Here is a 24560-nt window from a genome sequence, read left to right on the forward strand (position 1 = left end):
TTAAAAAAAAGAAAACACATTTCTAAATTAAATTATAAAAGGTGTTTTTCTATCAACTATGCAAGGATAGATTGACAAATCTGGCTATAGTCTTTATAAAACATATACATACAAAGAAGATCAATTTCGACAAAGTTCTTGACATGTTTAGAAGACTCAAAATGGCAAATATTATTCATTTCTATAATGAACCAATATACAGATACGTTATTTACTTTTTAAAAACATATTAACATAATCAAATACATGAATCCATTACTTTTCCTTTTTTATACTCTAATATTTATTTTATTTAAAAATGGCATGATTGTTCATGTAAAATTAAATAAAAGAAAACTTTTAGTATCTGCATTTCTTTTTTGGATATTATCACTATTTCATTTCGTTATTATTACTGAAAATCATTTTGTCATATAGAAGAGGAGGGTTGTTCAAAAGTGTTTCTGTTGGGGTGCCTGGGTGGCTCAGTTGGTTAAGTGTCCAACTCTTCATTTTGGCTCAGGTCACGATCTCATGGTTCATGAGTTTGAGCCCACGTGGGGCTCTGCACTGACAATGCAGAGCCTACTTAGGATTCTCTCTCTCTCTCTCTCTCTCTCTCTCTCTCTCTCTCTCTCTCTGCCCCTCCCCTGTTCATACTGTCTCTCTTTCTCTCTCTCAAAATAAATAAACATTAAAAAAAATGTGTTTCTGTCTTCTGTCAGTTACAGTAAATACACCTCTGGTTACAAAAATACCAAATAGCTCTGCTGGTGTAAACTTTAATCTGTTAACTTCTGGTTGTGCTATCTGCACATTTTAGGGCACAACAAAAAGAGACTCTCCTGTCTAATCTCAATTCATCCTTAAGAAAAAGTGTATTATAAATAATTTTTTAGAATAAAATAAAACATTGAACTCTAAAATGAGTTTCAATTAAAATTTATTTTCATTTGAAAAATTTAAAATACCACTGTGAAATAAATTTTAAAAAGGTACCTAATCCTTTTGCATTTCCATGTAGCTTGCAAGGGAAACTTTGAGATTCAAAAGAAGAATTTATTGAACGACAGTAGGTTACAGAGATTATAGTAGAAATAACCAGACACCGCTACTAATAACACAGTAGAAGCTGAGAACAAATGGAGTTAATCTCTGAAAACACATCTTTTCATTTTTTTTAATTTTTTTTTTTTATTTTTATTAAAAAAATTTTTTTTTCAACGTTTATTTATTTTTGGGACAGAGAGAGACAGAGCATGAACGGGCGAGGGGCAGAGAGAGAGGGAGACACAGAATCGGAAACAGGCTCCAGGCTCTGAGCCATCAGCCCAGAGCCCGACGCGGGGCTCGAACTCACGGACCGTGAGATCGTGACCTGGCTGAAGTCGGACGCTTAACCGACTGCGCCACCCAGGCGCCCCTCATTTTTTTTAATTTTTAAAATGAGTTTTATTTTTTAAGTTTATTTATTTATTTTGAGAGAGATAGAGCATGTGCGTGTGCACGCATGAAGCGGGAATGGGCAGAGAGGAAGGGAGAAAGAGAATCCCAAGCAGGCTATGTGCTGTCACTGTGGAGCTGGAGGCAGGGCTGGATCCCACGAACCGTGAGATCATGACCTGAGCCAAAATCAAGAGTTGGACGCTTAACTAACTGAGCCACCCAGGCACCCCAAAACACACTTTATATACTAGACCTCTACTGTAGAATTAGAACACACCAGAGTATGCAAGCATGCATTCCATTGACCAACAGAGTGATGATGTCATCACACACATATAGCTTCTGGAAAATTCCATCATGCAGTCAAAAGAGAGTGACAGTGAAAAAGGCAAATGATGTTTTAGGTTTACTATGAAGATCGTTTTGAACACAAGGACCCCCTGCAGGATGCCCGGGGATCCCCTTGTCCCTGGCCACATGTAAAGAACTACTGTTCTAGATGTTTGGATCTATGTCAAAAGTTATCTGTGAAAATCATTGTACACTTTTTACATTTTGCAACCCTAAAGCAGGTATTGGTAATTCCACATCAAGATCTTCCTCAGCCAAGACTTATTCTGTGTCTTCTCATAAAGTTAACTCTCATCACTTTGTCATGTCATATTAATAATGGCAAGGGTAAGAAAGTGGAAGAATGCTGGGCACTTTTATTTCATGAAATTAATTAATTAATTAAAATTAGAGAGGAAATACACAATCTTGGTTCAAGGCTAGACTTTGTTGTTGTAGAATCAAGTTCCTTATTCCTTGATCCAGTTTATGACTGGAAGGAATGAAGATTTGGATGAGAACATCAACCTTCCCTATCTAGGGTATTACTGCTCCAGCTTAACTATGGGAAAACCTGGCTAAAGTGTCACAGGGACAAAGGTCTCAGCTTCCTCTCACATTGCAATTATAACATTGCAGGGTGTGTTCCTGTTCCGTCTTCTGGTTGGAACTGCGCATCTCCAGAGCTCTCTCAAACATTGGGTTTAATGTGATAATTAGTTACAATTACATTGCCCTTTAACAAATCACTACTAATGTGCACTAATGTGCCATTAAGATTGGAAAGTTGTTAAATTGTGAAATACCTTGTGCTGAATGTCTTTGATTCTAAGATGCACATTTGGACACATTTTAACAACGCTGAAATGAGAATGTGTTTTTCTTTCTTTTTAAATTTTTTTTTAAAGATTTATTTATTATTTTTGAGAGAGAGCACACAAGCAGGGAAGGGGCAGAGAGAGAGGGGGACAGAAGATCTAAAGCGGGCCCTGTGCTGACAGCAGTGGGCCCCATGTGGGGCTCGAACCCATGAACCACGAGATCATGACCTGAGCCGAAGTCAGATGCTCAGGTGCTTCAGAATGTGTTTTTCAATCAAAGATGCGTCAGTTTAACTGGTGGGATTTCCTCCCCCATTTTTGTGAAATATGTTTTTGTTTATATTTCTTTTGATATAATTACAAATGCTTATTTCATGAGGAAGACTAGAATGTATTTCCTCTTTAATAGTTTCTATATTTTTTCTATTAAAAGGTTTACAGAATCTGGTGATAATTTATTATATATATATATATATATATATATATATATTTTCTGAAATGTGCATTTCCACATTAAGTGCCTCGTAGCAAATAGGAAATTAACATTAAATTATTTTCATGTAAATTGTTCAAAAGTTTGCTTTCCTTTTCAAAAAAATCTCTTTTGGGGCTCCTGTGTAGCTCAGTGGGTTAAGCATCCAACTTCAGCTCAGGTTATGATCTCATGATTGGTGAGTTCAAGCCCAGCGTCAGGCTCTGTGCTGACAACTCAGAGCCTGGAGCCTCCTTCAGATTCTGTGTCTCCCTCTCTCTGTGCCCCTCCCCTGCTCCCACTCTCTGTCTTTCTCTCAAGAATAAAATCAACATAAAAAACCCTCCAAAATCCTCTTTTGCTTATGTTTTCAATTTGATATTGAGTATTTAATTTTGTTCATAATAGGTTTATTTTAGGACAGTGGAACTTATAGAAGAGTCCATTGAAGGGTCTCAAGGTCTGAGTTTCTACTTCAAAATTAATGGATTGCCCATATTTCTGAAAGGCTCAAACTGGATCCCAGCAGATTCGTTCCAGGATCGAGTAAACTCTGACTTGTAAGTTATTGTTTTTTTGTTTCTTCTTTTTCTTTTTATTAACAGTCCCACAAAGCTAAAGAGTTACTCATTTTTTTACTTTCTTTGGTTCCAGTGAAAGGAACTCAGAGAAAAGACAGAATTCTGGGATGGTGGAAACTTTAGAATGGAAAGGATTTTTAAATCATATATTCAACTCTCATGAGCTATAGATAGTCTTAACAGCTAAACTACTAGAGACTGCTGAAACCATCCAATTTTTAAAAAAACTATTATATATTTCCTCTGGAAGAACAAGAAAGTGTCTCGTGCACATTTTGGATAGTTAGTTCCTGGAAAAAAAATGATTAAATTTGGCTTTTTTTTTTTAAACAAAAACCTTAAATACTTCTGTGCATTCTTTTTAAAAAATGGAAACCCATATTTACCTCTTCATTCTGAGCTCTTTGCATATTCTTTTACTTTTACCTTAATAAAAAGAACATTAAAAACTTTACAAATTTAAATCTAGAAAAAAAATGTAAAGTGTTTATCTGAAGCTTTGAGAATAGCACTTACAAGAAAATATTTCCTGATTGTATTATAAGCTTTGTGATAGTAAAAATGAACTTTGTGAAGTGAGAATAAACACATTTAACTTACTTACATATGGATAAATATGCATTGTAGCATATTACTCGGTGTTTAGAATTTGCCAAAAATTGTAGTAATTTGCTTTTATTTTAAACTGTGTAAAAAAAAGAGAGAGAGAGAGAGAGAGAGAGAGAGGCAAACTGTAAGACAGACTCTTAACTATAGAGAACAAACTGAGGGTTGCTGGAGGGGAGGAGGATGGGCTGGATGGATGAGGGATGTTAAGGAGGGCACTTGTTGGGATGAGCACTGGTGCTATATATAAGTGATGAATCACTAAATTCTATTACTGAAACCAATATTCTTTTATATGTTAGCCAACTAGAGTTTAAATAAAAACTTGAAACAAGAAAAAAAAATAAAAATAAAAAGATAGAGAAAGGCAAACCTAGAATCAGACTCTCAACTATAGAGAACAAACTGATGGTTGGTTACCAGAGGAGAGGCGGGTGGACTCACGGATTAAATAGTTGATGGGTATTAGAGAGGACACTTGTGATGGGCACAGGGTGTTGTACTTTTTTTATAATTAAAAAAATTTTTTTAATGTTTGTTTTTGAAATCAAGAAACGTGAGATCATGACCTGACCTGAAGTCAGATGTTTAGCTGACTGAGCCACCCAGGAGCCCCAGGGTATTGTACTTAAGTGCTGAATCACTATATCATAAACCTGAAACTAACAAGACACTGTATGTTAACTAACTAGAATTTCAATAAAAATGTATACAAAAAGAAAAAAGAAAAAGAAAGCCCAGAAATGGACTCACGACTGTATGATCAACTAATCCTCGACAAAGTAGGAAAGAATATCCAATGGAAAAAAGACAGTCCCTTCAACCAATGATGTTGAGAAAACTGGACAGCAAAGTACAAAAGAATGAAACTGGACCACTTTCTTATAGCACACACAAAAATAAATAAATTCAAAATGGATGAAAGACCTAAATGTGAGACAAGAAACCATTAAAATCCTAGAGAAATCAGGCAGCAACCTCTTTGACCTCGGCCATAGCAACTTCTTACTAGACACATCTCTGGAGGAAAGGGAAACAAAAGCAAAAATGAACTATTGTGACTTCATCAATATAAGAAATTTCTGCACAGTGAAGGAAACAATCAGCAAAACTAAAAGGCAGCCTTTGGAATTGGAGAAGATATTTGCACATGAAATATCCGATAAAGGGTTATTATCCAAAATCTGCCATCAAACTCAACTCTTCACACTCAACACCGAAAAAACAAATAATCCAGTTAAGAAATGGGCAGAAGACGTGAATAGACACTTTTTCAAAGAAGACATACAGATGGCCAACAGACACATTGGCCATCTCAAAAATGCTCAAAGTCACTCATCATCAGGGAAATACAAATCAAAACTACGATGAGATATTACCTCACACCAGTCAGAATGGCTAAAATTAAGAACATGGGAAACAACAAGTGTTGGTGATGATGCAGAGAAACGGGAACCCTCTTACACTGCTGGTAGGAATGCAAACTGGTGCAGCCACTCTGGAAAACAGTGTTGAGGTTCCTCAAAAAGTTAAAACTAGAACTACCCTATGACCCAGCAGTTGCACTACTAGGTATTTACCCAAAGGATACAAAAATACTGATTCGAAGGGGAAACATACACCCCAATGTTTATGGCAGCACTATCGACAATAGCCAAATAATGGAAAGAGCCCCAATGTCCATGGACTGATGAATGGATAAAGAAGTGGTGTGTGTGTGTGTGTGTGTGTGTGTGTGTGTGTGTACATATATATATATAATGGAATATTAAGGAGCCATAAAAAGAATGAAGTCTTGCCAGTTGAAATGACGTGGATGGAACTAGAGTATATTTTGCTAAGCAAAATAAGTCAGTCAGAGACAATACTGTATGATTTCATGCATATGTGGAATTTGAGAAACAAAATGGATGAAAGTGGAGGGGGAAAAAGAGGCAAAGCATAAAACAGACTCTTAACTATAGAGAACAAACTGAGGGTTGATGGAGGGAAGCGGGTGGGAGATGGGTTAAATGGGTGATGGGTATTAAAGAGGGCACTTGTGATGAGCACTGGGTGTTGTATTAAGTGATGAATCACAAAATTCTACTCCTGAAACTAACATTACACTGTATGTTACCTAACTGGAATTTAAATATAAACTTAAAAAAGAAAAAAAGAATTAAAACAAGCAAACAAACAAAAATGAACTGTGTATATCGTCTTGAATTTCATATGAAAGTGAAATTATTCTCCACACATAGACACAGATAATTTACTGCCTCTTTTGCTTTTCAAAGTTCCTCTCCTAGCTGGCTTTGGCAATGGCTGTTCACCATAGCTACGCCAATTAGTGAACCTGCCCATGGATGCCTTTGCTGAAGCACAATGCTCTGGGTCCTTGGTCAGCCAGTTATTGGGCTTCTTGGTTCCTCCCTGGGCTCTGTTCTGGAAATGCAGGTAGATGTTCTCAAAGTAGCTGTTAATTGCTAGATTTTCCTGTGGGTCATGTGAATAGGAATTGGAAAGATGAGAAAGGAAACTTACTAGAGAAAGAAGCATAGCAGGTGCCTTACTTATGATGGTTCAGCATGATTTTTTGACTTTACCATGGTGTAAGAGTAATACACATTCAGTAGAAATTACACTTTGAATTTTAAATTTTGATCTATTCCTGGGCAAGTGATCTGTCGAACAGTAATCTCTCATGATCCTGGGCCGTGGTGGCGGCCTCAGCTCCCAGTCAGCCACATGACACTGAGGGTGAACAACCGATACACTCACGATCCTTCTGTTCCCGTGTAACCATTGGTTTTTCACGTTCACTATAGTATTCAGTAAATTACAGGAGATATTTAGTACTTTATTATAAGCTAGTCTATGTGTTAGATGATTTTGCCCAACTGTAGGCTAATGTACGTGTTCTGAGCACATCTAAGGTAGGTTAGGCTAAGCCAGGATGTTCAATAGGTTAAGGTGTATTGAATTCATTTTCTAATTAACAATACTTTCAACTTATGATGGGCTAATTGGGATATAATCCCATCATAAGTTGAGGAAGATATGGACTGGAAGAATTGAAAAAAAGAGATAAAAGTAAGCTAGGTACTGGGATGCCTGGGTGGCTCGTTTGGGCGTCTGACTGTTGGTTTTGGCTCAGGTCATGATCTCATAGTTTGTGAGATGGAGCGCCACTATGACAGCACAGAGCCTGCTTGGGATTCCCTCTCCACCACCAACCCCCCCCCCCCACCTCTCTCCCTTCCCTGCTTGTGTTCTCTCTCAAAATAAATAACCTTAAAAAAAAAGGCATGCCAGGAACTAATATGCAAAATTTGATTTTTGTCTTATAATTTGCAACGGTTATATAAAATTAGCTCATACTTTCTAAGGTTTTACAACTATTTTAAAAACAGTATAATAATAACTGTGAATTTAGAAGGCAGAGAAAAGGTATAGCCCATAATTTTTCTAGATTTGCTTATGTGGTTACAGTTAATGTGTATATAATTTCCACTTTCTCCACTTAGCACTGTATCCAAACCATCAAAATTTCAAAATGTGTTTTTCTAACAGAGGCTTGAAATGTATTTATCAACCAGGATGTGTTTTTTAAAATATATTTTTAACACCCCCAGATTTCCAAATTAACATTTGTTTTTTAAAATTTCTTCTATAGGCTACGACTCCTTTTGCAGTCTGCTGTGGATGCTAACATGAATACTCTCCGGGTTTGGGGAGGAGGAATATATGAGCAAGATGAATTCTATCGACTCTGTGATGAACTGGGAATAATGGTGGGTAGCTGACAGCATTTTATTGGTTGATATGTTACTGTATCCTCACTTTGACCTCCTGTGTTCTAAGTGGGTGATATTGCTCGTTCCTTCTTTTCTCAGAGCTGGAAATGATATTCCACTTTTTGTAGAGGAATAAGTGGCATCTTGCAAGACCTGAACCATAGCTGATGGCGAATATCATAATTATGTAATTATTTTTAAGTGGTAGACATTCTATATATTTATATATTTGTAATTTTCTTTGTGATATGAGGGTATGATTAAATCTATTAAAATGTTTTACTTTAAGGAGATCCAGCAAGACCTATAGAGAAGAAAAATAATAAATGAAGAAAAGCTATGTTTCATATTGTATTTAAGTATCCCAACGATGTTTTGCATTGGTGAGGGTTAAGCAAAGGAAATACATTCTTTTAGTTCTAGCATTACAGGTCTAACATAGAAAGCACTCCAGAGAGGAATAGTAATTATAATAATATTGATAATACTGATGGTCATAATATGACAATATTCTATCATATTTATTGAATGTCAAGCATTGTTCTCAGTGCTCTGCATTTATTATTTTATTTCATATTCATGTCTATCCTACGAAGTAATTTCTCTTGTTCTCCATCCCCAACAAACGATAAGGAAACTGACACGTGGAGGAGAGGTTAAATAACCTGAAATCAAGGTTGTGACTCAGGTTGACTGGTTTGGGGCCTGTGCTTTTAACCACCGCGTCATAACAACCTCCCTAGAAATGAACTTATGTGGTTTCATTATGAAAATGTCCATGTAGCAATCCTTTTGGCCATTAAAAGTTAATTCCTTTATAAACAAAGACTGTTTCTTTTTTTTTTTTTTTTTTAATTTTTTTTTTTTCAACGTTTATTTATTTTTGGGACAGAGAGAGACAGAGCATAAACGGGGGAGGGGCAGAGAGAGAGGGAAACACAGAATCGGAAACAGGCTCCAGGCTCTGAGCCATCAGCCCAGAGCCCGACGCGGGGCTCGAACTCACGGACCGCGAGATCGTGACCTGGCTGAAGTCGGACGCTTAACCGACTGCGCCACCCAGGCGCCCCAAACAAAGACTGTTTCTTAACAGTCTGGTCCATCTCTCGATATCAAATTCCCAGTGAAAATTAGAGTATTGCAGTGTGGAGGGGCGGGGAGGAGGTTCTTTTTTGAATTTCATATTCCTCTCAACACGCTTACTGTTTCCTGAGTTGAATACCCCTCTCTTCACTTTCTTTTCTCCCTACTTAACACTTTCTCCTCTCAGATTCCCACCCCCCCAGTTTTGTGCAATTCTGGAAGGTCATGCGGTCTATGAGAGCCTTTCCCACTGCTTGAATTGCAGTATTGCTCAAATGATCCCACTCATCAGGCCAACTTGACTTTTCATTTTCCTGAAGGATAATTCTCAAAGTTCTAAATGAAGAATTTCTTTCAGTGTAATAAAATCTATGGAAGTGCTTCATTGCCTTTTATTTTATTTGATAGGTATGGCAAGATTTTATGTTTGCCTGTGCTCTTTATCCGACTGATCAGGGCTTCCTGGATTCAGTGAGAACAGAAGTTGCTCACCAGGTATGTTATTACCATTCCAAGCAGAAGGAAAATGCTTATGTTTCATTTTGCTTTTTATTGAAACTCTCTTCGTTTTTTCTTTTTCTTTTCTTTTCCTTTCTTTTCTTTTCTTTTCTTTTCTTTTCTTTTCTTTTCTTTTCTTTTTCCTTTTCTTTCTTTTTTGGTTGTTGTTCTCTTTACTAAATCACATGAAAATCATAATCATATAATTGACTTCCCTGGTCTAATAGCTTTAACATCACTTACATGCTGATAACGCTCAGATTTATCCCCAGCTCTGACTTCTCTGCTTGAATTCCTGGTTCTATCCAGCTGCCTGCTTGGCACCTCTACTTGTAGGTTTCAGAGTCCTCTCAAATGTAACATGTCCAAACCAAATTTGCATTACCTTCTCCAAACCTGTTTTTCCTGCAGTTTTCCTCACCTCAATAAATGGCAAAGCCGGTCTTCGCAACTCTCAGGTCAAAAAGTTAAAGTGATTCTTGACTCCTTGATTTCTTCTGCATTCCATATGTATACACCTATATTTATAGATCTATAAGTGCAAGGAAGTGATTGTAATGTAACTCTGTCCACTGAAAAGGACTAGAAACAATGAACAACCTAATAATACTGAGTATCCTTTTATTGAAATAATTTTTCCTATTAAGAGAAGGGCTTTGGGGGAGGGGCCAACATGGTAGAGAAGTAGGGGGATCCAAACTTCCCTCATCTCTCAAACAAAGTAGTGTTGAAGCCAAAGGACTTTGAACCCCAAGGGTCCAGGAAGAAAAGAAAAGTGCTTCTTAGAGAAATGGCTGATTCCTGGTCTGAGACAGCAAATATACTAGATAATCCCGGAATATTTTGACATAAGATAACAAGGAAACTATCAAAGATATGTCAAAAAGAACTTGGACAAGGCTATCACCAACCAATAGCAGTACAATTTGAGCTCAATAAGGATAAGGACGTCAGTGGATTGAAATCCATCAAGTATGTTAAATTCCGTGATTTCATCATTATAATGTCTGTGGATGTACATTTGTGTGGAAAACCAAAAGAAATGCAAGGAAGTGATTAGTATAATACTCAAGATAGTGGTTACTGTTGGAAGGAGGAAAGCATTGTAATTAAAAGGGGCGCATGAGGGGGGTGCCTGGGTGGCTCAGTCGGTTAAGTATCTGACTCTTGATCTCAGCCCAGGTCATGATCTCATGGTTCCTGGGTTCGAGTCCCACCTCGGGCTCTGCACTGATGGTGATGGCACAGAGTCTTCTTGGGATTCTGTCTCTCCTTCTCTCTGCCCCTCCCCCACTTGTGCTCACTCTCTCTCCTTCCCTCTCTCTCGCTCTCAAAATAAATAAATAAACTTAAAAAAATAAATATAAGGGGTGCATGAGGGCTTCTGGGTTTCTCTTTCTTGGTCTACCTTGTGGTTACAAGGCTGATTGCCTTATAATAATTCACTGTGTCATAAATTTTTTTTTATGTCTATGTTTTATTTTTTTAGAAAAAGATTTAGAAAGTACAAATGAATCATCCCTTGCTCCGAGCCCTCCAGATAAAGATCCTCATCATGCCCTATCCTGTCTCTGCCAGCCTCCTGGCCCCATCAAGCATTCTCTTCCTGTGCCATCCTTGCTCTGGAGTACTTTCTCCCTGTGGACCTCTCATTTTTTTCTGGCACACTTGAGCATGACTTTCTCTGGGAAGAAAGCCTTTCTATATTTGCAAGTCTGGATCATATCATTTGCCCTTTGTGACATATATCACACTTTGAATTACTTGTTCAATGTTTTGTTTTCCCTGCAAGACTGTAGTCTCCCTGAGGCCCAGGGGCTTGTTCCTCTGTGTATCCCCACTAGCTGGGTTATTTATCAGGAACATAGATAGATGGATGAATGAACTTTAGAAATATTAATTATAGTTATGTAGGTTGCAAACATTTCAGTTTTTTAAACTTTTTTCATACAAATAAATAAAATATGATATCAGTGTGCCTTCCATTCTTTTATGTATTATTAAAGAGAAGAAGAACATTTTTTTGCAGAGTTCGTTAAAATTTTAAAGTAGAGCTTGCCACGAAATTCTAGGTCAGCTTGAAGGGTATGTGTAGAACAGAGTCACTGCAGCTTTTTGCCTCTTCAGTATTTGTGTTTTCAGTAGCACCATAAACATGCCATTCATAGTTGGTAGCAGCCCTCACTTCCTGGGGATGCGCAAAGGCAAATAAAGGAAATAGTATTTATAAGGCTAGTTTAGAAAAACACAAGACTGTAATTTTTGAGAATGAGATAAATCTCTTTAATGCATCCTTAATGCATCTCTGTTTCGTATAGGAGGTACTTAGCATCTTGAATGGAGGCCACACGGAGAACATCAGCTGGGATCCATCACTGTAACCATGTGTTACATGGAAGAGAAGTTATAAATACCAATGAGGTTATATTGCTAAAATGAGTTCCAAAGGAATTTCTCTTGATCATTGACTCACTCCGCTGTCAAAGAGATTTCATTACCTTCTTTTGCTGGAGTCCATCTTCTAGTGTGTCAGAAGAACTGGATCCTTCCACCTTTATGTAGGGCTGGTCCACAGAGAGCCCAGTTCATGCAGGTTCAATTCTTAAGGCTGGCAGGATTTTCAGATAGATTGCTGATTTCTTCCTCTATGTTTGGATATATTCGGTAACTTGCATAACCTTAGTTGATTTCTCAGGGCATGACATTGATAGTTATTTCTGGAGCTATCCTCTTGATGCCCAAATCCTTTTTCCATTAGAATATTCCATATATTTGTCTTTAACTTATGGAATATCTCTGGGACTCACTTGCTTTGTGAAACCCTCTCTCGTTGTCTTTGTGGTTTTCTGAATTCAGGGGAGACTGTGACAACCTCAATCCCTCTTTCAGCAGAAGTGGTCATTCTACCTCATTTGTTTCTTCACACAAAACTCCAACTTGTTCTTGAGAAACTCCTCTGTAATATAATGTCTCCTGCCTTTTGTATTTCTTAGAACCTTTTTGTGGCAAGTCAGATAATGATGAGGTTGATTTATTTTTCTTTTTTAATAAAAGGGATTATGTTTTCTTCAGTTTTTATACAATAGAGGAGAAGAACCCTATCTTATTGGTGTTTATAAAATCTAGGCAAAAAGAATCAGAGATTGCTTAAAATGTATCCCTACAGGTAATGTTAGAAGCCATTTTCTAATGAGTTTTCTGACACATAAGAATTTATGTGCAGAAATGCAATGGCTATCCTTTTGTGAATAATTATAACTCTGAGGTTTTTTTTTTCTTATTGGTCATTTGAAAATTATTTTATGTTTTTTGAAATTTTAGATCAGGAGACTGAAATCTCATCCTTCCATCATCATATGGGGTGGAAATAATGAAAATGAAGCAGCGCTGATGATGAATTGGTTTAATATACACACCAGTGAGCTGCATACCTACATCAATGACTATGTGGTTCTGTATGTGAAAAATATTCGACAGATTGTTTTGGCAGTAAGTAATGATTTTTCATGCAGTAGAATTTAAGAAACTCTTTTGAAAGTGGATCGGTTTGAATATTGGTATAGTATACTTTTGTGTCCTTTTTTAGGGCAACCTTCAACATTATCATTTTAATACAGAGCTGCATGTGAATGGATTATAATGCTGCAGCATGTGAATGGGCTCGTGGGTTATGGACTTCTTTAGGAATTAACTTATCTATGGAACTCACCACACATACGCCAATATTGTGTTTATACTTGCAGATTATCATAGACTCTTTCTGGAGCCCAGCCATGGAACCCCAAAGGTTGAGAATTTCTACTTTAGATGGTTTACTGATATGCCACTTCTTTTTTTCTTTCTTTCTCTTTGTTTCTCAATATATTAATATGGTGAATTCTGGGAATTAATTTTCTTTTTTTTTTTTTTTTTTAATTTTTTTTTTTTTCCAACGTTTATTTATTTTTTTTGGGACAGAGAGAGACAGAGCATGAACGGGGGAGGGGCAGAGAGAGAGGGAGACACAGAATCGGAAACAGGCTCCAGGCTCCGAGCCATCAGCCCAGAGCCTGACGCGGGGCTCGAACTCACGGACCGCGAGATCGTGACCTGGCTGAAGTCGGACGCGACGCTTAACCGACTGCGCCACCCAGGCGCCCCTGGGAATTAATTTTCTAATAATAAACTAGTTCTAGTATAAGCTCTGTTTAGTTACAACTTCTTGTTCTTGTATTCTGTGTTAGATTTGGTTTGCTAATATTTTAGTTAGACTTTGAAAATTTATATTCATGAGCAAATTTGGTCTGTGGTAAGAATTGTAAACTCAAATGCCTAGAGGAGCCAAATTTGTTTAAAAAAAATAAGTAGAGTAGATGAGGCTCACAGAGAGAAGAGGGGACTGTGGTAATAGGAAAATGGATGTTGGGTCTCATTTATATTAAGAATTTTTTCTTAAAGCTTATTTATTTATTTTGAGAGAGACAGAGACAGCACAAGTGGGGGAGGGGCAGAGAGAGAGAGGGAGAGAGAGAATCCCAAGCAGGCTGTGCACTGCCAGCATACAGCCTGATGCAGGGCTTGAACCCACAAAGCTGTGAGATCATGACCTGAGCTGAAACCAAGAGTTGGTTACTTAACTGACTGGGCCACCCAGGCGCTCCAGCATTTTTTTTTTTTTTTTTACAGACAGAACACGAGCTGGGGGAAAGGAGCAAAGGGAGGAAGAGAGAGAATCCCAAGCAGGCTCCAAACTCGGTGCAGAGGCCAACATGGGGTTTGATCCCACCACTTGGGATCATGACCTGAGCTGGAATCAAGAGCCAGATGCTCAATGGACTGAGCCATCCAAGCACCCTTCTTATCTTTTTGATGATAGCCATCCTCACAGGTGTGAGGTGATCTCTCATTGTGGTTTTGATTTGCATTTCTGTGATGATTAGTTAAGCACCTTTTCATGTACTTATTGGCTATCTGTATGTTTTTGGAAAAATGTTTGTTTAGATCCTCGACTCATTTTTTAGTTGAATTATTTGGTTTTTGCTATTGAATTGTATGAGTGCTTTAATGTATTTTGGATATTAACCTGTTAGCAGGTATATGATTTGGAAATATTTCCTCCCATTCAGTATTTTGCTTTTTCATTTTATTGATGGTCTTCTTTCCTGTGCAGACCTTTTTAGTTTGATGTAGTCCCACTTGTTTATTTTTGTTGCCTTTGTTTTGGTGTCAAATCCAAAGAATCAAAGCCAAGACCAATGTCAAGGAGCTTACCACCTGTGTTTTCTTCTAGGAGTTTTATGATTTCAGATCTTACATTCAAGTCTTTAATCCATTTTGCATTGATTTTTGTGCATGATTGAAGAGAGTTGTTCAGTTTCATTCTCTTGCCTGGGACTGTCCAGTTTTTCTAACACCATTTATTGAAGAGACTGTCCTTTCCCCATTGTATATTCTTATCTCCTTTGTCATAAATTAATTGACCATGCATATATGAATTTAATTTCTGGGTTCTCTGTTCTATTCTATTGATCTATGTGTCTATTTTTATGACAATACCATAATGTTTTAATTTTGCTTTATAATGTATTTTGAAGTCAGAAAGCATGATGTCTCCAGCTTTGTTCTTCTTTCTCAAGATTGCTTTGACTATTCTGGGTCTTTTGTGGTTTCCTAAAAATTTTTGGATTATTCATTCTGTTTCACTGCAGTTTTGATAGGGATTGCATTGAATCTGTAGATAGGTTTAAATAGTATGGACAGTTTAGCAATATCAGTTCTTCTAATCCATGAGCACAGAATATATTTGCATTTACTTGTGTCTTCTTCAGTGTCTTATAATTTTCAATAATAATTTCAGTTTTTCACTTCCTTGGTTAAATTTATTCCTAGATATTTTATTCTTTTTGATGCAGTGGTGAATAAGATGGTTTTCTTAATTTCTCTTTCTAATAGTTAATTATTAGTGTACAGAAATGCAATAGATGTCTGTGTATTGATTTTGTGTCCTGAAATTTTACTGAATTCATTTATTCTAACAGTTTTTTGTGAAGTCTTTAGAATTTTCTACATCTAATATCATGTCATCTGCAAACAGTGCCAGCTTTACTTTTTCCTTTACAATTAAGATACCTTCTATTTCTTTCTCTTGTGTAATTGCTCTGAGTAGGACTTCCAGTACTATGTTGAACAAAAATGGTGAGAGTGGGCATCCTGGTCTTGTTCCTGATTTTAGAAGGAAAAGTTTTGAGTTTTTCACCATTGGGTATGATGTTAGCTATGGGCTTGTCATATATGGCCTTTATTATGTGGAGGTATGTTCCCTCTGTAGTTACTTTGTTGAGAGTTTTTGTAATAAATGGATGTTGAATTTTGTCAAATGCTCTTTCTGCATTTGTTGACATGATAATATGATTTTTTAAAAGTAGGCTCCACACCCATCAAGGAAGCCAATGTGTGGCTTGAACTCATGACCCCTGAGATCAAGACCTGAGCTGAGATCAAGAGTCAGACCCTTAACCAACTGAGCCACCCAGGCACCCTGTTCATGATTTTTATCCTTCATTTTATTAATGATACAAGATGTATCATCTTGATTGATTTGTAGATGTTGAACTGTCCTTGTATCCCTAGAATAAATTCCTTTTGATCGTGATATATGATTTTTTTTTTTACTTATATGAGTTTCTTTGTTAATATTTTGTTGAGAATTTTTGCATCTATGTTCATCAAGGATATTGGCCTGTAATTTTCTTGTGGTAACTCTATTTGGTTTTGGTATCAAGATAATGCTTGCCTTGTAAAATGAGTGTGGAAGTTTTCCCTCCTCTTTTGTTTTTTGGAAAAGTTTCAGAAAGATTGGTATTAATTCTTCTTAGAATGTTTGGTAGAATTCACCAGTGAAGATGTGTGGTCCTGGACTGTTGTTTGTTGGGAGGTTTTTGATTATTGGTTCAATCTCCTTACTAGTTAATTGGCCTGTTCATGTTTTCTGTTTCTTCATGATTCCATTTTGGAAGGTTGTATGTTTGTTTTTTTTTTTAATTTTTTTTAACGTTTATTTATTTTTGAGACAGAGAGAGACAGAGCATGAACAGGGGAGGGGCAGAGAGAGAGGGAGACACAGAATCTGAAACAGGCTCCAGGCTCTGAGCTGTCAGCACAGAGCCCGACGCGGGGCTCGAACTCACGGACCGTGAGATCATGACCTGAGCCGAAGTCGGACGTTTAACCGACCAAGCCACCCAGGCGCCCCGGAAGGTTGTATGTTTTTAGGAATTTATCCATTTCTCCTAGGTTGTCCAATTTGTTGGTGTATAGTTGTTCACAGTAGTCTCTTACGATCCTTTGTGTTTCTGAGGTATCAGTTTTAACATCTTTTTCATTTCTGATTTTGAGTTGTTTCTCTTTTTTTTCTCAGCAAGTCTAGCTAAAGTTCTGCCATTTTGTTTGTCTTTTTAAAAATTAATTAATTAATTAATTAATTAATGTATTTATTTTAATGTTTTTGTTTTTTGGGTTTTTTTGAGTGAGAGAGAGAGAAACACAATGTGTGAGTGGGGGAGGGGCACAGAGAGAGAGAGAGAGAGAGAGAGAGAGAGACACACAGAATCCAAAGCAGGTTCCAGGTTCTGAGCTGTCAGCACAGAGCCTGATGTGGGGCTCGAACTCGTGAACTGCAAGATCATGACCTGGGCTGAGGTCGGACATTCAACTGACTGAGCCACCCAGGCGCTCGTTGTTTATCTTTTTTAAAGAACCAGTTCTTGATTTCATTGATCTTTTCTATTGTCTTTTTAGTCTCTATTTCATTTATTTCTCCTTTGATCTTTGTTGTATCCTTCCTTCTACTAACTTTGGGCGACATTTGTTCTTTTTCTAGTTTATTAAGGTGTAAAGTTAGATTCTTTCTTTATTTGAAATTTTTGTTTTTTTGTTTCTTGAAATGGTCATTTATCTCTCTGATCTTTCCTCTTAAACTGCTTTTCCTGCATCTCATAATTTTTGGTATGTTGTATTTCCATTTTCATTTGTCTCAAGGTATGTTTTAATTTCTCTTTTGATGTCCTTGTTGATTCATTTATTGTTCCGTGGCATATTCCTTAATCATCACATATTTGTCAATTTTCCAGCTTTCTTCTTATAATTGATTTCTAGTTTCATACCCTTGGGGTCCAAAAATCTGCCTGATGTGAGTTCAGTCTTCTCAAATTTGTTAAGATTTGTTTTGTGGCCTGACATATGATCTATATTGGAGAACGTTCAATGTGCACCTGAGAAGAATGTGTATTCTGTTGCTTTTGGATGGTATGTACTGTGTTTATCTGTTAAGTCCATCTGGTCTAAAGTGTCATTTAAAATTCTATAATTATAAATGCTAAAACAGAACTTGATATATATCATATATGAATATGTTCATAGGTGAAATAAGGGAAAAGGGAGAGGAAAGAGCTTGTTCCCAACTCCACTGTAGAGCCCTTCCTTACGGTGGTTCTTTTTGCATTACTGCTTTCTAATAGGCATATTATACTTGTATTTACTACATGCATAAACATTATATAATAATATAAATTAGCTTTTTTTTTGGAGGGAGAGGAAGCAGCACTTTATTTTTTGTAGTAATGTAACTTTTCAAAAGATGAAACTTTTAAAAGCTTTAATGTTTAATATGTGATTTAGTAATCTGATTATCTTTATAATTTTTTGATCTATAATTAGATATTTTAAATATTTGGGTATCTCTTGAACCAACATAAAAAGGGACATATTTAAAAGAATAGTATGTGATTTTGGTACCGAAATATGTTCAGTGGATGAGACTCTTCATTTATGTGAAGAAACTTCAGTGAGAATTCATGAAAAGCTTAGGTTCACATTTTTTTAGCTTATCTGATATGCTAAGTCATGTGTCATGAAGAATTTTTTTATCCACAAATGGTGATGGTATAAGCTTTAATTAATATTTATAGAACATTTATTTTATAATCTTTTTTTTCATAGTGTTGGTATTACATTTTTCATATCTGATGGATTTAAGAAATGGATTTTAATATTTGAGGATTTTCATTTCGCAGCTCAGTGGTTGAGAGCTTATAATTCCAAGAGGAAGCGAATGAGGCATGTGGCCCCATAGTGGTGCAAATTGGTTAGGAAACCACTTCCTAGGAACAGCTCTGTATTATGGAAATGGGAACATGAATTTTGGTGGACATTTAGCCATATCTTCCACACATGGGTTATTTACCATTTACTGTGGTCCTATGAAGGAGTAGTTATTATCCCCATTTTGCAGATAAGTCTATTGAGGCTTAACCTGTCCAAAAATAATAAGGTTCTGATATGATATTTAAACTCAGTCCATCTGACTCAATAGCCTCTATTCTTTTCTTTTTTTTTTTCTCCTGCTGTGCCTTTTATTCCCATGACCTGTTCATTCCAGGAACTTGTATCTCCCGCTCCCCTTCTCCCATTTTGCCCAACTGCTGACCCGACCCCTTCTGGCAACCATCAGTTTGTTTTGTGTATTTATAGGTCTGATTCTGCTTTTTGTTTATTCATTTGTTTTTGTTTTAGATTCCACTATGAGTAAAATCATATATTATTTTGTGTTTCTCAGTCTGACTTATTTCACCTACCATAATATCCTCTAGGTGCATCCATCCATAATGCCTTCTGGGTCCATCTCAAATGACACAATTTCATCTTTTTTTGGCTGTGAAAGATTCCACTATATAGATATAGATATAGATATAGATATAGATATATAGATATAGATCTGACATCTTCCTTATCCATTTGTCCATTGATGGACACTTAGATTGCTTCAATATATTGGTTGTTGTAAATAATGCTGCAATAAACACAGAGGCACACATATCTTTTTGAATTAGTGTGTTCCTTTTCTTTGGGTAGTAGATACCCAGTAGTAGAATTATTGGATTATATGGTATTTCTGTATTTAGTTTTTCAAAGCACTTCCATACTGTTTTCTACTGTGGCTGCACCAATTTACATTCCTACCAGCAGTATGCAAGGGTTACCTTTTTTCCCATATCCTTGTCAACACTTGTTTCTTGTCTTTTTGGTTTTATCCATTCTGATAGGTGTAAAATGGTATTTCATTTTAGTTTTGAGTTGCATTTCCATTTGCTGAGTGATGTTGAGAATGTTTTCATGTGTTCATTGGCCATCTGTATGTCCTTTCTGGAAAAATGTCTGTCCAAGTCCTCTGCCCATTTTTTAATTGGATTATTTGTTTTTTTTTGGTATTGAGTTGTATATGTTCTTTATATATTTTGGATATACATTTATATATATCCCCTTATCAGATATATCATTCGCAAGTATCTTCTCCCATTCAGTAAGTTGTCTTCTTATTTTGTTGATGGCTTCCTTTGCTGTGCAAAAGCTTTTTTCTTTCGAAGTCCTCCAAATAGTTTATTTTTGCTTTTGTTCTTCTTGCCTGAGGGGACATATCTAGAAAAATGTTGCTATGTCTAATGTCGGAGAAATTACTGCCTGTGTTTTTTATGGTTTTTAGGATTTTTATGATTTCAGCCCTCACATTTAGGTATTTAATTCATTTTGAGTCTATTTTTGTTTATTGTGTTACAAGGTGGTACAGTTTAATTCTTTGGCATATAGCTGTCCAGTTTTCCCAGTACCGTTTATTAAGGAGACTGTCTTTTTCCCACTGCATATTCTTGCCTCTTTTGTCATATTAATTGACTGTATAGTTGTGGGTTTATTCCTGGGCTCTCTATTCTGTTCCACTGAGCTATGTATTGATTTTTATGTCAGTACCATACTATTTTGATTACTACAGCTTTGTAGTGTATCTTGAGTTGAATTTTTATAACCTCCAAGCCTTGTTTTTCTTTTTCAAGGTGTCTTTGGCTGTTTGGGGATCTTCTGTGGTTACATACAAATTGTAGTATTATTTGTTCTAGTTTTGTAAGAAATGCTATTGGTATTTTGATAGGGATGCATTGAATCTGTGGATTGGTTTGAGTAGTATGGACATTTAAATAATACTGATTCTTCTAATCCACGAGGATGAATATCTTTCTATGTGTTTGGGTCATCTCCAGTTTCTTTCACCAGTGTTTTATAGTTTTCAGAGAAGAGATTGTTCACCTCTTTGGTTAAGTTTATACCTAGGTATTTTATTCTTTTTTTGGGTGTAATTGTAAATGGTATTGTTTTTAAATTTCTTTTTCTGCCATTTTATTAGTGTATAGAAACACTACTGATTTCTGGGTACTAATTTTGTATCCTGCAACTTAGCCTCTTATTCTTAAGCACTACACCTGTGTTTCTTAAGTGGAGGAAATTTTGTCCTCCAAGGGACAGGGGAACATTTGGCAATGTCTGTAGACATTTTTTGGTGTGTGTAGGGGTACGACTGGCATCTAGTAGGAGAAGGGCAGGGATGCTGCTAAACATTCACTCTCCTCCTGCCCCCTTTCCAAAACTTATCAAGCCCAAAATTTCAGTGTTGCCAAGGTTGAGAAATTCTGCACTAGACTTTGTACTACCCATGTTGGTAGAAGGTAATGTAAAGGCATGACATGGTGGGAAAAGATTAGGAGAAGGTGCTGAGGAATAAGCTGAGTTTTAATAATGACAGGATATAAAGGATTGGCGAGTAGCAGAAAGGTGCTGGTGGTTGTTGAATGCAGAAGGCAAATGGTTCTTTTTTTTTCCTATCAGCCACTTGGCATTTCGGAGACTTGACAATATTTTTTTAAAAAAGTAAATGGTCTGACACAAACAGACATTTCTCCAAAGAAGACATACAGATGGCCAGACGTAGGAAAAGATGCTGAACATCACTCATCATTAGGGAAATGCAAATCAAACCTACAAGGAGACATCATCTCCTTCTTGTCAGAATGACTAAAAGTGTTGGTGAGGATGTGAAGAAAAGGGAACCCTTACCTACTGTTGTTGGGAATGCAAACTGGTGCAGCCACTGTAGAAAACAGTATGGAGTTTCCTCAAAAAGCTAAAAATAGAACTACCCTAGGATCTAGTAATCACACTACTGGATGTTTGCCCCCAAATTACAAAAATACTAATTCAAAGGGATACATGCATCCCTGTGTTTATAGCAGCATTATTTACAATAGCCAAATTATGGAAGCAGCCCAAATGTCCAGCAATAGATGAGTGGGTAAAGAAGATGGTGTGTGTGTGTGTGTACATAATATTCCATTATTAATGGGATATTACTCAGCTATAAGAAAGAATGCAATCTTGCTATTTGCAACAATGTGGGTGGATCTAGAGAATATAATGCTAAGTGAAATAAATCAGTTAGGGAAAGACAAATACCATATGATCTCACATTTATGTGGAGTTTACAAAAACAAAAAAAACAAAAAAAATGAGTAAAGGAAAAGAAGAGAAAGATAGAGAGAGAGAGAAACCAAGAAACAGACTCTTAACTATAGAGAACAAACTGATGGTTACCAGAGGGGAGGTGGGTGTGGGGTGATGGATGAACTAGTGATAGGATTAAGGAGTGCACTTGTCATGATGAGCACTGGGTGGTGTTGAATGAAGTGTTGCATCACTAGAGTTTACACCTGAAACTAATTTTACACTGTATGTTAACTATGTTGGAATTAAAATAAAAACTTAATTTAAAAAGGTAAATCGTTTGTATTTTACTGAGTGAATATGCCTTTTAAACCATTTTATTTCTGAACTCAGAGAGACAAGACTCGTCCTTTTATCATATCCAGTCCTACAAATGGGGCCGAATCTATTGAAGAAGGCTGGCTCTCTGCCAACCCCTATGACAAGAATTTTGGTGACGTACATTTTTATGACTATAGCAATGATTGCTGGAATTGGAAAATTTTCCCCAAAGCTCGATTTGTATCTGAATATGGATATCAGTCCTGGCCTTCCTTCAGTACATTAGAAAAGGTAAGCCACTTTTGGTTTCCCAATGATTCAAAATGGTAGGCTGTGGGCCTATGTCACTTTCTCAACAGTGGTTCAGAAAGTCAAATGAAATCTACTTCTTATTTAAATGAAAGTTTAGGAAGATCATAGAACTTTTGTTTGTTTATACTTTGGGAAGCTAAATTTCTTGCAGTCATCATTTTGGGGGTTAATACTTTTCTATATTGCTTTTAATTATGTTCCTTCACAAACACTTAAAAATTAAATGGGAACCAGGGGTTGCTTAAGCCTGACTTCTTATCATGCATGAAAGTAACTCTTACTTGCTATTTTCCCTATATCCTACAACTGTTTTTTTTTTAAAGCTTATTTACTTATTTTGAGAGAGAGAGAGAGAGAAAGAGAGAGAGCATGAGCACACGTGTGTCTGTGAGAAGGGGCAGAGAGGGGGAGAGAGAGAATCCCAAGCAAGGGGGATTCTCACGTGGGGCTCGATCTCATGGACCATGAGATCACGACCTGACCTGAAATTGAGAGTCAGATGCTTAACCAGCTGAGCCACCCAGACACCCCTAGCCTGCACCTGTTTTATCATTTATAGCTATTCAGAATTGGATGGTTTGCTACAGTAAGAAAAAATAATATGATAAATAAACTTTTGTTTAATGTTATCAGGTCATATTAGTTCTTTTCTTTCATCTCCTCTTCTACCTCTTCTATTTCCTCCTCCACTTCCTCCTCTTTTTATTTCATGTTGCTGTATTTGATTTTCACTTTCCTTATTCCTACAGATTCAGTTGCACAAATGGATTCAATTTCAGAGTTGTGTGTATTCTTTTTTGAACAATTTTATTGAGATATAATTCACTGACCATACAACGCACCCATTTAAAGTATATGCTTTAATGATTTTCAGTATATTCACAGAGTTGTGCAAGCATCACCACGACCTAGTTTTGGAGCATTTTCATCACCCCAAAGAAACTCTGTTCCCGTTAGTAGTCACTCCCCACTCTCTCAGTCCCTCCTGCCCTTCTCTAGGCACCACTAGTCTGCTTTGTTTGTCTATTTGTTTGCCTGTTTTTCACATTTCATATTTTGGAATCATAAAATATGTTATCTTTGTAGGCTGGCTTCTTTCCCTCATCATAAAGTTTTCCAGATTCATCCATGTTGTAGCATGTATTAGTTTTTATTCTTTTTTATTGCTGAATAATATTCCATCGTATGGATATACCACATGTTTATCCATTCATCAGATGATGTACATTTGTGTTATTCCCACTTTTTTGGCTATTATGAATAATGCTGCTGTGAACATTTGTATACATTTTTTTTGGTGAACATATGTTTTCAATTCTATTAAGTATATACCTAGGAGTGGATTGCCCGGTCATATGATAACTGTCTAACATTCTGAGGAATTGCCAAACTGTTTCCCATAGTTTGCAATGGCGGTGCCATTTTACATTCCCACCAGAAAATGTATGAGAGTTCCAATTTCTCTACATCTTTACCAACACTTATCCCCCCCCCCCCTTTTCACATTTCCCTGGAAATTTGCATTTACAGGAAATTTGCATTTCCTTGAGAGCTAATGATGTTGAGCCTCTTTTCATGTGCTTGTTGGCCATTTGTATATTTTCCTTAAAGAAGTGTCTATTCACATCCTTTGCTGATTTTTTAATTGGTATGTTTTATATCAGATCTATGATTTGCAAATATTTTCTCTTAATTTGTAGATGTTCTTTTTACTTAAGTTTTAAGTAAGACACAAAAGTTATAAATTTTCAAGTTATCAAAAATACTTATCAATCTTCCCTGTTATCTCTTGTGCTTTTGGTATTTTTCTTTCTTTCTAAGTTTTTAAAATGTTTATTTATTTCTTAGAGAGAGACAGACAGAGTGCAAGCAGGGGAGGAGCAGAGAGAGGGAGACACAGAATTCGAAGCAGCTCCAGGCTCTGAGCTGTCTGCACACAGTGCAACGTGGGGCTTGAACCCACGAACCATGAAAACATGACCTGAGCCAAAGTCGGAGGCTTAACCAACTGAGCCACCCAGGCACCCCTAAG

The 24560-nt window shown here is 36.6% G+C and overlaps 1 protein-coding gene across 2 annotated transcripts in view; it reads left to right on the forward strand.

The window, feature by feature from the left end:
• MANBA (mannosidase beta) overlaps positions 1-24560 on the forward strand; it is a 111811-nt gene that overhangs the window by 60279 nt on the left and 26972 nt on the right. Inside the window, exons 8-12 of one of the 2 annotated variants that reach the window (XM_030313349.2) lie at positions 3457-3608; positions 7894-8011; positions 9506-9592; positions 12917-13084; positions 22289-22507. In XM_030313349.2, coding sequence (XP_030169209.1) covers positions 3457-3608; positions 7894-8011; positions 9506-9592; positions 12917-13084; positions 22289-22507 — 744 coding nt within the window. The remainder of the gene's footprint in view (positions 1-3456; positions 3609-7893; positions 8012-9505; positions 9593-12916; positions 13085-22288; positions 22508-24560) is intronic. The other variant, XM_030313350.1, reaches the window with a different exon arrangement.

Source organism: Lynx canadensis, chromosome B1 (genome assembly GCF_007474595.2).
Source record: "Lynx canadensis isolate LIC74 chromosome B1, mLynCan4.pri.v2, whole genome shotgun sequence".
In the NCBI taxonomy this organism is placed as follows: domain Eukaryota; kingdom Metazoa; phylum Chordata; class Mammalia; order Carnivora; family Felidae; genus Lynx; species Lynx canadensis.